At 42.0% G+C, this 15,528-nt stretch overlaps 1 protein-coding gene across 1 annotated transcript in view; it reads right to left on the bottom strand.

Annotated features, from left to right (window-relative positions):
* The window catches only part of LOC134578345 (solute carrier family 22 member 6-A-like), a 49,329-nt gene extending 34,134 nt beyond the window's left edge, over positions 1–15,195 (bottom strand). Inside the window, exons 1-2 of the mRNA XM_063437331.1 lie at positions 14,664–15,195; positions 5,514–5,617 (exon numbers count right to left, since the gene is read on the bottom strand). Of these exons, the coding sequence (XP_063293401.1) occupies positions 5,514–5,617; positions 14,664–15,029 (470 nt within the window). The 5' untranslated portion in view covers positions 15,030–15,195. The remainder of the gene's footprint in view (positions 1–5,513; positions 5,618–14,663) is intronic.
* Positions 15,196–15,528: the final 333 nt, after the last annotated feature.

Here is a 15,528-nt window from a genome sequence, read left to right on the forward strand (position 1 = left end):
GAAGTTATGTCCTCTTTAATCCCTCATAATCGTATTGTAGCAACTGTCCATGCAAAAGTCTCATCGGGATTAATAGAAGAGATCTCTACATTCCAAGATCGTACTACCTTGACTGTTCCACAAGGAAAACTATATGTGCCATTAACCTATCGGAATAGAGTACTATCCCTCATGCATGACTCCAAAATGGCAGGGCATCAAGGGATACATAAAACCACATCATTGCTGGCGGAACGGTTCTGGTGGCCTTCCTACAAGAAGGATGTGCGTGAGTTTGTCCTTGCTTGTAATATTTGTTCCACTACAAAATCGCCTAAGGGTCGTCCTATAGGACTCCTCATGCCCTTACCTATTCCAGAGACTCCATGGTCAAGTATTGCTATGGATTTCGTAGTAGACCTACCCCCTTCAAAAAACTACACTGTCGTATTAACGATAATTGACAGATTCTCCAAGATGTCTCATTTGGTTCCTCTTTATAAATTGCCTACATCATCTGAACTGGCGTATATATTTATAAGAGAAGTGGTCCGTTTACATGGGGTACCCCATGATATTGTCTCTGATAGAGGACCTCAATTTATTTCTCGTTTCTGGAAATCATTTTGTGGACAGTTAGGTATCAACCTTAACCTTTCCTCTTCTTATCATCCCCAATCTAATGGGGTTACAGAAAGGATGAACCAATGCCTGGAACAATACATCCGTTGTTTCACTTCGGTTCATCAAGATGACTGGGCGGACTTGTTACCATGGGCAGAATTTGCTCACAATCATCATGTCCATGAGTCCACTTTACACAGCCCTTTTTTTTTTATAAATTATGGGTTTAATCCTACAACTTTACCGAGTTCCATTCATTCTACCGGAGTGCCAAGTGTTGATGACACCGTTAGGAACATGAGGGAGACTTGGTTAGGGGTTAAACAAATATTGACTCAAAGGGCTAGTGTGTACAAAGCCAATGCGGATAGGCATCGTAAACCTGCTCCCACGTTCATGATCGGGGATAAAGTGTGGTTAAGTACCCGTAACATTAGACTTAAGGTCCCATCTATGAAATTCGCTCCCAGATTCATTGGTCCGTTTCAGGTTCTCAAACGTATCAACCCTGTTTGTTACAGTCTTCGTTTGCCCTCTAATATGAAAATACCGAATTCGTTCCATGTCTCACTTCTCAAACCATTAATTTGTAATCGGTTTACTCGTAATACCCCTCCTCCTCTTCCTGAAGTTGTGGAGGGACAAAACGAATATGAGGTGAGGTCTATTTTGGATTCTCGTTTTTCTAGGGGTAAACTTCAATACCTTTAAGACTGGAAGGGTTATGGTCCTGAGGATCGTTCGTGGGTGGACGCTTCTGATGTGCACGCCCCCCGCCTGATTCGTTTATTTGAAAGGAGGCGTTCTAACCGCCCTGGGGGCGGTCCTTGTGGGGGGGGTACTGTCACGATACCTTACCTGTCATCCTCGGACCCACGCTGTACAACATCCTCCTTCACTGAGCGGCACGGCACCTCTGACGCCGGCCGCTCACTCAGAGCGGAATTTCTAAGTTCGGCGCATGCGCGCCACTGCCGTCGGCTGGAAGCCGACAAGATCATGACGCAACCACGCACCCGGACCTTTTGGGGGCGTGGTTTTAAAGCAAAACACACCACACTATAAAAGGGCTGTCTTGACAGCAGTAAGACGCCCTAGTGTGGTTCTTGCTGGTTCCCTTAGTGCTCTTTATGTAATATTGATATTCTCTCCTGGTATTTGACTTTTGGCTACTCTATTTGACTATTCTACTCTCTGGTTCCCTGTACTTTGGCTTGTTAATCGTTATTCCGACTTCTGTTATCCCTTGACCTCTGGCTATCCCATTCGACTACTCTAACGTGAGCCCGGCCATTCTAAGGTCCGGTATACGTTCTATAGTTAGGTTGCACTCTGCGTGAAGGGGTCACTGTCGTGACAGTCCCCTAGTGAGAGGGGGACACTGGGAGACATGGGGACACAGACACTATGGGACACTGGGAGATAGGGAAATACTGGGAGCAATCCATCTATACAGCAGAATCAAACTGTAAGTAGTTTTTTGTTGATTTTACAGAATTTTCTCTTATGTCACTACTTGTGATTTACATCATGTGATGTCAGGCATACATAATTAGTTGTGCAAATTAGTCAGGCCTGTATTTTTTTCCAAGAAAGGTAGCAACCCTAACTATTATTATTATGTTATTATTTGTATAGTGCCATCAAATTCCGCAGCGCTTTACAATGGGTGGACGAACAGACATGCAGTTGTAACCAGACCAGTTGGACACAGAGGAACAGAGGGGTTGAGGGCCCTGCTCAATGAGCTTACATGCTAGAGGGAGTGGGGAAAGTGACACAAAAAGGTAATGGTAGTATTAGACTAGTGACAGTTGCAAAAGAGGAATCATTCGGGAGTTATTAACAGTTTAATTGATCCGCTTTTATGAAGAAGTGGGTATTTATTGATTTTTTGAAGGAGTGGAGACTGGGTGAGCATCTAATGGAGGAGGGAAGCGAGTTCCACAGGAACGGTGCAGCCCTCGAGAAGTCTTGAAGGCGAGCATCAGAGTTGGGAGTAAGGGCCTAGACGGGACATACTTGTGTATTAGGGAGGATAGATAGGTGGGAGCAGAATTATGTAGAGATTTGAAAGCAAGAACCATAATGTTAAATTGAGCCCTATACCTTACAGGAAGCCAATGTAGGGACTGACAGACGGGTGAGGCATGGGAGGTGCGGGCGGACAGGAAGATGAGCCTCGCCACCGCATTCATTATGGACTGTAACGGCGCAAGTTGGGAGCAGGTAAGACCACTTAGAAGCAGATTACAGTAGTCAAGGCGAGAAAGGACAGTGGAATGGACCAGCACCTTAGTCGCATCTGGCGTTATGTAGGGTCGGATGCACGCAATGTTTTTGAGATGGAAACGACAGGATTTGGCGATAGACTGAACATGAGGCTTGAAGGAGAGGTCAGAGTCAAAGAGAACACCTAGGCAGCGAGCCTGCGTGGTGGAGCTGATGGTAGCACCGTTGACTTGGAGGAAGACAGACACAGGAGTAACAACACTTGAGGGAGGAAAGACCAGAATTTCAGTTTTGGTCAAGTTTAGTTTAAGTAGGTGGGCAGCCATCCAGTTAGAAATAGCAGAGAGGCAGTCAGAGACACTAGTCAAGAGGGATGGTGAGAGATCATGAGAGGACAGGTAGATTTGCATGTTATCTGCATAGAAATAATATTGGAAGCCAAAGGAGCTAATGAGTTTACCGAGGGAGGCAGTATAGATGGAGAACAGTAGGGGACCAAGGACTGAACCTTGGGGGACACCAACAGAGATGAGTTGGGGAGAAGAAGCAGAGTCAGAGAAAGAAGTACTGAAAAAGCGCTGGGAGAGGTAGGAGGAGCACCAGGAGAGAACAATATCTTGTAGACCGATATTGCGGAGGATTAGAAGAAGCTGTTGATGATCAACATTGTCAAAAGCCACAGACAGGTCAAGGAGAATTAGGATAGAGTAGTGACCATGAGATTTTGTAGTGAGTAGATCACTGGATACTTTGGTCAGTGCCGTTTCCACAGAGTGCTTAGCGCAGAAACCAGACTGAAGTGGGTCTAGCAGAGAGTTGGACTCGAGGAAGTCTGTCAATCTTGCATACACAATTTTTCAAGGATCTTGGATGCAAAAGGCAGTAGCGAGATAGGACGGTAGTTGGATGGAGAGTTAGGGTCAAGGTTGGGCTTCTTTAGAATTGGGGTTACAGTTGCATGTTTGAAGGGCGATGGAAATATACCAGAGGAGAGAGAGATTAAGAATTTTAGTGAGAGGTGGAGAAAGAGAAGAAGACAGAGTACGGATGAGATGCGAGGGAATTGGATCTAGGGAGCAGGTGGTGGGGCGGGAGGACTGGAGCAGAGCAGAAACCTCTTCCAATGTAGCGGGTGCGAATGAACATAGAACAGCAGAGGGAGTGAGGTTAGGGGAAGTATTGTAAGGGGAAGAAGAAAGATGAGAGATCTCTTCCCTAATTGTAAAGATCTTGTCAGTGAAGTGAGTTGCAAAGTCTGAGGCGGTCAAGTTAGTAGGTGGAGGAGGAACAACTACTCTTCACATACTCTTGCTTAAGTATGTTATCTTAAGAGGGATGTATGGAAACAAAACTTGTGTGGACAAGCTGAAATAAAATTAGTTAAGGTAATGCTGACTTTGGTCTCTCTAACACTGTGGCATGTTCCCTTTCTTATACACTCACTACATCCACCTCTTCTCTGTTCCAGACTACATACCAGGAGCTTCTGCCTGCTCTTAAGAAGGTAAGGAGACAAGTTGACATGTGAGTGCTAGGGGACAGTCCTTAGAAAGCACAAAACGGGCGCATCATTAGACGCATTTATGCCAAGCTCAGGATGCTGTTGGCCAGCATACATGATTAGCAGGCAGCCTAAAATGCATTAATGCCAGGCTAGTCTTCCAATTCTTTGGCACACTTGCCTCCTTTTTGGGCATGTTCGTCCCTTTCGGGAGTTCTGGTTACATGATCCGCGTCAGTGGCCCATCCTTTTACACCGCCCATTGACTTCCTTCTTCACTGGACACTGCTATTAGGGGGTATGGATTTACTTGAAAGATGAAAGCATGAATTAGAGAGAGCATATTTTAAGAGAAACTGAGTTTTCTAATAGCAGCATCCTCTGAGTTTCCCTTCGGCAACATCTCCACTAGATACCTGACGCTTGGGAGGTAGGACTGTTTTAGTGTTTTTGGTCGATGAGATTCTGTACTTGGGCCCCTCATAATTGTCAGCACCAGGCCCACTGGGCTCTTAATCTGGCCCTGGATCCACGGTTGTGTGATGAAACATCTTTATACCCTTGTGGATCTTCAACCATGTATAGAGTACTCCTCTGTGCTTCCCGCATACATACCCAATAATCCAGATGTGTTGATAGCTAATCACTCAGTAATTAATACAAAAGGAGTTTTAAGTATTCTTTAAAATCCTATAAGTTATGTTGCAATATATTGTTTCCATCTTAAATGGACACTCTACTGTTTGTTTGTCTGATTGACAGACAGGGGGTGTAAAAAGGTTAATTTATAAAAGTGACATTTATTGAAATGTGCACTTTTTTCAGGTTGAAAAAGGACACAGTCTTCACACATAAAGCAATTCAGCAAATTGAAGAGCTTAAGGGTTCTGCAGTGTCCATTTAATAAGCTGACAATGCATTCACCTAGGTCCTAGGTGCCAAGGTGCACCCTTGAATTTAAACTTTAGGTTGACCCAAAATTTTATAAGAACCACATTTTCATATCAACAGCAAAATTAAATCAGTAGATTTCTATTATTTCTAAGCATCTATTTAATACACGAATGCATTTAAGACAGTAATCGTATCATCGTATCTATTTTAGAGTTTAAATAACTGTATTTTTCTATATTTGTCATGATGTATATATCTGTTTTATAGAGAAGACATGCATTACCTGTCTGCTAAACCCCCAAGCAGTACTGCTCCAATCAAGACTCCAGCCATATAGATCGATTGAGCCACCTGCTTCATCTTCCGAAACCTACAGACCAAATTCCACTGTAACATTAAAATAACAGAGTCAAAATGGAAGACATGAACACTCCAGGAAACTCCTGGTTTTGGGATGAACTGAAATGCAATCATATTCTCTTATATTTCTCAATTTCTCACCAATTTCTCATAAACTGTACAAAATAACTTGTTGGCGTCTTTCTTTGATTGAGTTTTATTTAATTTGTTTATTAAAATTTTTGTGTTAGCTCCAACTAGAGCAGGATTCCCTATTGGGTGACCAAGGCTGCAGCCTAAGCCCAAGGCTCAGACATGTAAGTAGGACATTTTTATACAGGTATTTAGACGTATTGCCTCTCCTCACTATTATAAGGGTAAGGAGTAGGTAGGATTTTTTTTGTATTGGGTTTCGGGGGTGGCTAGGGGTTTGGGGACCCATAGCTACTAGAGGGGAGGGAGACTTAGACAATATTTATATGGTGGACACTAACATGTACATTTGTTAATTCAATTAAAGCCCACACCCGATGCCCATGGTCTTGAGTATATAGGATTTTTTCTATTTTCCGATTTCGTGCTAAGAGTAGTTTAGCTGCCGTGATGATATGTAACGTTACGATTTTTACTTTTTTTTTACATTTTAGGCCAATTTAGGTTTAACAGGACCACTTCAGGTTTGAATTCTAGTTTCATTTCTGTTATTTGATATATTACCTTAATTACATCCTTCCAATATTGACTTATGGTTGCGCATTGCCACCAACTGTGGATCAAGTTACCTTCATTAACATTGCATTTCCAGCACCTTTCTGATGCCTCTGGGAAGATTTTTTTTAAAGCGTTTCGGTGTTATATACCATCTATTAGAGTTTCCGTGAGGTTTAGGCAAAGTATATGCTTGTATAGTTTATTTAGGGCGCGTATTCACTCTGCTTCTTCTATGTGTACTTGTAGCTCTTTTTCCCATTTGTTGATCAGACCTATAGGTTTATCGTGTCTCCATCTGTATATAACTTTGGCACATTTTGCCAATAGGTTTTTATAATTCTATAATTCTTTAGTTTGAGAAGATGTCTGAGATTTGTAATTTCTCCCCCTTATTTTTAAGTAGATCTTATTTTTAAGTGGAAATATTAAATTCCTCCATAATTTGGTTGAAGGGCTTCATTTTATGTTCCACTAATATATTTTCGAATTCCCTTATCCCACCGGTCTTCCAGGTATCTATTTTTATATTTTCTAGCATATCTGAAATGGTAGAAAATGGAAGCACCTCTATTATTTATTATTTCTGAGTCCTATATTGATTTTGAGTTTATCCCACCAGCTCGTTAATTCTTTAGTATCTGCTCCATGCCTCTTTAATAGATTTATTATTCAAGTCTAAGACCCAAAACAGTGAGGTTAGAGTGCTTACCCCAGTTTAAATTTTTTCCATTTTGTACCATGGTTCTTTAGTTGCCGCATTGTTTGGGTAGAGCAATGTGTGGAAAAGTCTGCTAGCCAGGTAACATTGGAAAATTTCTGGGCACCCCAATCTTAAATCCTGCCTTGACCTAGCCAGGTTTTTCATTTTAACCCTTGCTTTTTTGCCACCCCATACAAAATTAAAACAGGATGAGTGGGGGGCGTGGCCGGTCCGCCGAGCGGAGAGGCAGCAGAACAATCTGCCTCCCGGCCTGAGCCCGGAAAAATAGCAGAAATCAGCACTCAGACGGCCCAAAAACAGAACCGACTACTATATATGCAACCAGCAACATCTAAGCTACACGGAGATCCCAAATAGGAGCTGGTTCCGAGCCGGGAACACCCTAAAATAAAGAATTGGGCCTACTCACCGTCATAACCGTGGATAATGAAGGCTCCCAAAGACACACGCTACTTGGCAGCCCGAAGATAGCGGTATGCCAGCACCAATACCTGCATGGAGGAAGACACAGCTGTGAGGGGCGGCCCGGCCCCGTACCCCCCCACCTGGCTGGGGGAGGCAATCCTGGCCACATGGCTGCGGCACACCCCAGGGCGGAAGAAACCGCATGCGGTCCGAGCAGACCGCCTACAAAGGCTACCGGAATGAAGCCCGCCCGAGGACTTACCTTCGGCAGAGAAACACAAGGGGGGACTGGCATGGGCGGCTCACATCGGCCCTGGCGGAGCTGAGCGCCAGACAGATCCCCCTCGCTGAGAACTGGACCACTGGAGATGTGAGTACCCGAGGCCCCTGGGTCTGGGGGGTCCCCGGAGAGCCCAGTCCCCGACGCTGTGAGCCTGGTGGGGCGGGACTGCGCCAACCTCCCGACATACCGGTGGCCGTGGGGGATAGACGCTGGTCCCAAACACGTGGCCGGCACCGGGCGAGACATAGGAGTACACACATCAAGAGACCCACGCAGGGCTGGGGAGGTGCAGGGAGTAGACGGCCGGAGGACTTTGGTGGTGGGGTCCAACGGTCAGCACGAGCTCCTGAGTGCCCACGGCATGGCGGGGGCCCCGACCGGTGAAAGGAGATCGGCAGGGGGAAGATGGAAGGTGGCCTAGCGACCCAGGGACGATGTGGTAGCAGGGCCATGAGGGACTCCCTCCAGAAGGGTTAAGCGGACTTGCCATACTGTTACCTGCCATATTTTTAAGTTATGGTGCACTTCAGCCAGACGATATGCTACCTCCCACAGTAGGGATACACTCTCTTGGCTATCCGCACTCTGTTACGTAGTTTTTTAGTGTTACTTACCGCATATTACGCCTGACAAGCAGAAGAGCATAAAGTACGATAACAATTGCATACTTAAATTATTGTTAAGCATAACCTGTCAAATCAGTGGTATCACATACTCCTCTCTTACGAGAATTATGGTTATGTGTTAGTAGATTGCCTCTAATTAAACCAGGACGGGGGCGGGGCCTGACCGCCAAGCAGAGCGGACGCTAATCGGAACAGCTCCTGCTACCAGAGGCATAGATTTTGATATATCAGCCCCAAAACTACCTATACTTGAAGTATTAAGCTACCGAGATAGCAGTGGCGCAAAGGGGCTTCTAACGACTCCCATCATGCAGAGCTACCGGAGAGATTACTCCGTTCGTCCAACGAAGCCGACAGGCGCGGGAGAGACGGCCGCTCTCCCGCTGCCACACGAGGCTGGAAGGCTGACTACGGGCCCACGTCCTCCCCCCTATGGACCGGCGGGGGTTATCCCGGTCCCGGGAGGCCGTTCACCTGCTCTACGGCAACAACTACAAATTAAGCTGACTGAACCTGACATGGCGGACCACCCACGTGGGCCCCCGGCAGAGGCGCAGCAAACCTCAGACGACAGAATCAGCGCCATCTTTGAGGCCTTCTGGCTTAGGCTGGAGAGGAGAATGAGAGACGCTTCCCGGTCCACACAAGGGAACTCGCATGACACTCACCTAGAGGGACTCCCAACCGGGCAGGTAATCACCAAAGCCCGATGCCGACGGGACAAACCTCGGAGGCCTGTCAACCCAGAAGCTCGACCCACTGCCGACCAGCAAGGGGCCCCAGTATATGGGAAGAAAGTGATACCTAACCACTCTCAAGCCAGGGGCCACCCGAAAGCGCTGCAATCTTTAACAATTACTTACCCAGCATCCATGGTGAAGTCGCAGAGGCAAAAACAAAAGTCTGACCACACAGCACTCTTTCCTGGGCCGAAGGCCCCCCGGAGAACACCTCCACGGCACCAGCCACACCGCCGGAAGCCCAACCGTCGCAGGCGATGGCGAAACATCCGAGCTCTCCAAGGCGCCCAACAGAGGGAAGACCCGGCCTCCACTAAGAGATCCCGTGTCTGTGGCCCACAGGTGCTGGCCTTCATACCGGCCTGGGGCTGGGGTGCTCAATCCTCAACTCTACAACCTGCCCAACCCCTGCCGACTCGATCAGCGCGAGATGCCAGCCTCCCCAGCAGGGGCATCGGCTGACAGATGGCCCGTCGGCCCGCAGCCCCACTTCTCGTCGCCCACGACCGAAAACACCTTGGGGCACAGCATGTACTGTCCGTGCGGATACCATTTAGCAACCCCTAATGGCTGCCCACCCCGGGACATTGCTTCCTAGAGGACGGAAACCAGCTTCATTGGACTTGATCGCTTAAACCTGGTAACCTATGTGATCAGACGACCTAGCCTGTAACACTGGCGACACTGACACTTTTTAGGTCAAGCATGCTCAAAAGCATAATAATGCCCGACCTGCATAGCTAGTACTGCAAGGTTAAACTGTTTATTTCATTTATGCTGTTTATTTCTCCCTGACACCAGCTGAAAGTCATAAGTTCTTGCTAGCTTAAGTTTCATCTGTCATTTATTTCATTTTACATAACTTAAGCCGACATTGAGTTTTCCATGCCTGCACCACTATAATAAGGCTGTATCCTCAATAACGTTGCATACCCGCAGCCGTACTTAGTAAGCTTGTGACATTCAAGCCTATTCATGCATGCTATGAAGCTCTGATTATCCATACTATCTGGCGGGCACTGCAAATGAGGAGCTATATATTACTGCTCAGATTGAAAAGTATGTTCTGCTTTACGTGTATGATCACAGGTAATCTAGCAATGTTTTTGTTTCTCTTTTTTTCACTCACTCTAGCTAGTAAATTGAATACAGTTATGATTTATGCCTACAGTTAATATGTGCCTAACCTTAAAACTGGCCCATTCCGTAACAAAAGCGCCAGTGTTACCACTACTCTAAGCCTTACCATTACTTTAAGCCTACTTACGTGTGGTAATGCTTCAGTCGGCAATAGCCATACATTGAGATATTATGCCAATATAACACTCTGATGAATCTTAGATATGGCTACTTGAGTGTCACAAGTATAACTGGAACTCCGTTATAGACCAATCAACAAGGTTTGATAGCCTGCTCTCCTCTTGTTACATATGTATGAACACTTACTCATGTTTTATGTTTAGTTAAGATAAATGTACGTTAAGCGACTCTTAAAAGATAAAAATGAGGCATTGAAAATAATGCGGAAATGTATTTAACGGTGATATTGTTATATCGACCCTATGCTGTGAAAATCTTTGCATTTCCTTTTCTTTATTTTGTACCCTTCATCCGTGCCTTAATAAAAGAAAGATTGACATAATTAAACCAGGACAAGCTATCTCTGGGTAGTACACTATGCCGACATTGGTTAAACGCAATTGATCTAATAATGCCTATAAATGTAACCCTTTGTGCCTCCGCGCAGGAGACTAAGTGCACTATATGTCTATCCTCTGATTTATAATGCCTCTGCGAAGGCAACAGTGCATAGGATCTATATCCATTACCATTCTCTTACTTTCCTCCCTCTATTATTTTACCTCAGGTGTATTATTATGCCCGGCCGCACGTGCACGGCACAAGACCCCTTTCTGACCTCTGAGACATATTCTCACTGGTGCTTAACTGGGGACTTCACGTAGGCCCTTTCTCCCCCCCCTTTTTTTATGTCCCTCCACCTCAGGCGGACTAATTTTGTTTTATAACATGATGAGACCGATACTACGCTTTGCACTGACCTACGTTACTACTGTTTAGCTAATTATGCTTAACTAGGCATTACACCAATATACAAATTTGATTAAACTGTGCGCTGTCAGCTTACGTTACTCTCTGTTCTACTGTTACATAATACGCTGTACCAGGAAACTGTAAAGCTCCATATTACCCTTGATGCACATATTTGCCTTCACTAATGTATGTAAAAATTACGTAAACAGTGCTCCTCATGGCACATACTTGCTACAATTTCACTCAATATTAAGCTCATGCTTCTTTTCTTTACTCTTACTATCCTCACGGGACACTTGTTAACAATACTATGAAACGTTTAATTAACTAAAATATGTGCACGTCATTTTCATGCCACGAATATGTTTAACACTTTATGACACTGCGCTTGTTAGAGCTGTTGTGGCTATACAAACAATGTTGTAAACTTTCATGCATCACAAAATAAAGAAACTCTGAATAAAAAATAAAAAAAAAAAAAAAACAGGATGAGTGTAGTAAAGATAACCAGTTTTATGGGAAGTTGAGAGGGATCATTCTCCATATATACAGCCATTTTGGTAAAATATATGTTTTTAGAATATTAATTCTACCCGACCAAGAGAAGCCTAATCCTTTCCAGTCCCTTAGTTTTTTTATTGGTTTGTTTTAATAAGGGTAAGAAGTTGGCTTCAATTAGGTCTTTTAAATCTGGAGTTATGGTTATGTCTAAATAGTTTAGCCTGTTCTTATTTTCAGGGAGCCATATATTTTGTACAAGAAAGTTAGTAAATCTTTTATTCATATTTTTAGCAATGAATACTGATTTCTCTAGGTTAATTTTATATCCTGAGACTTTAGAATATTTATTTATCTCCTTCAATAGCTCTGGGGCTGAGATTTTTGTTCTAGTGTTAGTAAGATATCATCTGCATAGATATTTAGCTTTGTTTGTCCTTACATGTTAGTAAAGCCTTTATTTTTTTATTTTGTCTTATTGAAATCACCAGAGGTTCTAACACCATTATGTACAATAAATGGGAAAGAGGGCATCCTGGTCTTGTCCCATTTTTTATATTGAAGTTTTGTATAGTAAATCCTGACCCTGTGACCTTTGCTGATGGGTCGGTATGAAGAGTGGATATTGCTTGTAGTAGTAAACCGGTGATTCCAAATTGTTTTAGGGTAGCAAACATGAAACCCCATCCAACCCTATCAAATGCTTTCTCTGCGTCTATTGATAATAATAGTAAAGGGGTTTTGTTGTTGTCTGTTTCTACTAATATATTTATTGTTTTTCTAAGATTGTTAATTGAGGACCTCTCTGGTATAAATCCCACTTGATCGTTGTTAATTAATTGTGGTATAACTATTTTTAACCTTTCCGCAAAAATAGAAGAAAGAATTTTAATATCGGTATTAATTATCCAAATAGGTCTATAATTACCAATCAGTTCTGGATCTTTATCTGTTTATGGGATGTGGACAATGTTCGCTCTCAACAACTCTCCAGGACATCATCCTGTTCTCGTTATATAATTAAACATATTAGAGAGTTCTACTTTTAGTTGCTCTTTCATTAGTTTATAAAATGTGTTTGTAAAACCATCTGGGCCTGGAGCAGTCTTTATTTTAAGCTTATCTATTGATTTGCTCACCTCTACTTCTGTTATGGGTTGATTTATCTTTTTTAGTTGGTTGGGTAGAATTTTTGCATTTGTATATTTTGGAAGAATTTATCAATTTCTTCTTCCCTGACGTATATTTATTCTGGTAAATTATATAGATCCCGATAAAAATGTTCAAACGCTTATCCTATTATTTTCTGGGGCCATTAAAAAAGTTTCTTTATCCTTTATTTTGTATAATACTCTTTTGTGTTTTTCTTTTTTACGTTTTTTGGTCATTAGTGGTTCTGGCTTATTGACCTTTAGATACCACTTAGATTGTAAGGATTCTAACTGTTTGGCTGGTTGTTTATCTGTTTTCTATTCTATTCTAATCTTCCTTGCTATTTGTGTGGAGGTTTTTTTTTTCTGCTTTTTGTAATCGCTTAATGTTATATATAGCTTAAATAAAAGCGGTATTCCTTTCTTTTTTGCGTTGGATGCCATTTTTATTATGTGACCTCTAACTATGCTTTTATGTGCGCACCAGACCGTGATATCTGGTGTGCCTTTATTTTATTTTTTTACTAAGAAAAAGAGATTAATTATTTTTTCAATCTCATCAACCTTATTCTTTTTATGTAGTATATAATCTTTTAAACGCCAGTCTTTACGGAAGGTATCAAAAGTATCTTTATATTCTCACATAATAGAGCTGTGATCTGACCACGTTATATCCTGTATCTGTATTCTTTTAACTAGATACAGCATGGTCACATTTCACAACATAAGGTCAATTCTGGAATAAGAGTTAAATGTTCTAGAGTAGCATGTATAGTCCAGATCAGAGGGATGAAGTGTTCTCCATTTATCTCTGAAATTATAGTTATTCAGTCATTTTTGCATTCTATTCTCACTTACTATCTTACTCTTTCGGTCATTCTGGCTCTTCCTATCCTTCAGAGGGTCAATTACGCAGTTAAAGTCCCCCATTATTAATACCAATCATTGTTTAATCTGCTCTATTTTCTTAAAGACTTTTATTAAATAAAGTTTATTGTAGATTTGTCGGTGTGTATATGTTAGCTATTGTAAATAGTTTATTGTTTATTTCACATACTAAAATGATGTACCGGCCTTCTGGGTCTAGTTCTTCATATTTAATATCTAGGGGGACATTTTTTTAAAACAGAAATGCCACACTTCTTTTTTTATTTTTTTATTTTTTTTTTAAAGCGGCACTTATAATGGTGGGGTATCTTGTTGAACCTATTGTATTTTTATTGAATTTTATCCAATGAGTTTCTTGAAGGGAGCAGATTTGTACCCGGTTTTGTGTTTGTGATTTTTTTACAGGGTGTGTTGATCCCACGGGCATTTATTGAAACTAACTCAAGTTCAATTTTTCTATCTGCTCTTGGGGCTCTCTCTCTCCAGAAGTTACCATTAAACTAAAAAACAAGAAAACAATCTCTTTTTGTATTTACATTAAAAAAACGACGGGTTGTTCCAAGGATTTGGAATCAACCTAAGACATAGGTTTTGGCAAAAATGTTATTAATAATCGAACCTATCTATTTATTATTATTTTTCCCTCTGTTTTTTCTATTTCCCTTTTTTTGGATTTCCTTGTGTGGGTGTGTATCTTTTTGTGTCATTATATCTTCCTATTATTCTTAGTGTTTATTTAGTGTGCATTTATATAGTTTCATTCTCAATTAGTATGTACCTTTACATGAGGATAATATATTTCACTTTGTGCGTATTAGTTCCTGTAAGTTAATAAATATGTTCTTGCTGTAAATCACTAATTCAGTTATTGAAAGATCACAAAAGCATTTACCAATGTCAACAACTGAAAAAATAAAAATAGAAATTCTTGCGACAAATGGATCAACTTTGTAGTCTTAAAATATATACAATTCTACAGAAAATAATTGGCAATATTAAACATAGACATGTTACATTACCTCTGTGATGATGGTGGAAGAGAAGACACTCTTATCATAGACCCATCCATCACCACATGGCTCTGTGCTGTTGGTCAATGAATTGTTTGTCCAGATATCGAAATGAGCTTCTCTGTAACGCAGGCAAGACTTGGGCTTTTGATTCTCATCCACTGGTATGAAGGATAAAAAGTCAACGTGACCGTAGTCTCTGGTACCATTGTCCATCAGTGGTACCTTGCAGTGGTGAGCTGGTACAGCAGCGGAAAAATTTTGCAGAAAACTATGGCATGCCATAAAGCACATAGGAAGCAGCAGCATAGCAGTATGGAGTACCTGGAAACGGCTGATCCCTCCAATGTTCTCTAAGATGTCATTAAATCCCATTTTGGAATGAAAGTTAAATGATGACCTTGCAAACTTTATCTACTTTTAGAGATCTTGCTTGCACTTGTATGTATAGTATATATGGACATACAGAGAAGTCCTTAATTCCCCAATGTTTAAGGAATGTTGACACTGGATATTCTACCCTACCTGGGCATTAAAAACCAGACTGGATGCAAGTAGAAGAAAGACTGGTTTAAAAGGTACTATTAATCACAATTGTACACTCCTACACGCCCAACTTTTTTTTTTACTTATTCATAGTTCATCAAATATTTAATTGCAACTCTGGTTAAAGTATTACTATGTGGCACCTTGCAGGAGGATTACACATGTAGGCAAAAGGCCGAAATATTTAATAAGACATCCGTTCAGATTATGCTAATGTGCAGTGAGTAAGAAATTATATAAGTAAACTGAAGAACCTCTCAGGATGAGCTTACAATTACAAGCGGTGATTATATAACCTCTCATAATGAACTTACAATTAACAGACTGT

The sequence above is a fragment of the Pelobates fuscus genome, chromosome 12, assembly GCF_036172605.1.
Source record: "Pelobates fuscus isolate aPelFus1 chromosome 12, aPelFus1.pri, whole genome shotgun sequence".
Taxonomy (NCBI): domain Eukaryota; kingdom Metazoa; phylum Chordata; class Amphibia; order Anura; family Pelobatidae; genus Pelobates; species Pelobates fuscus.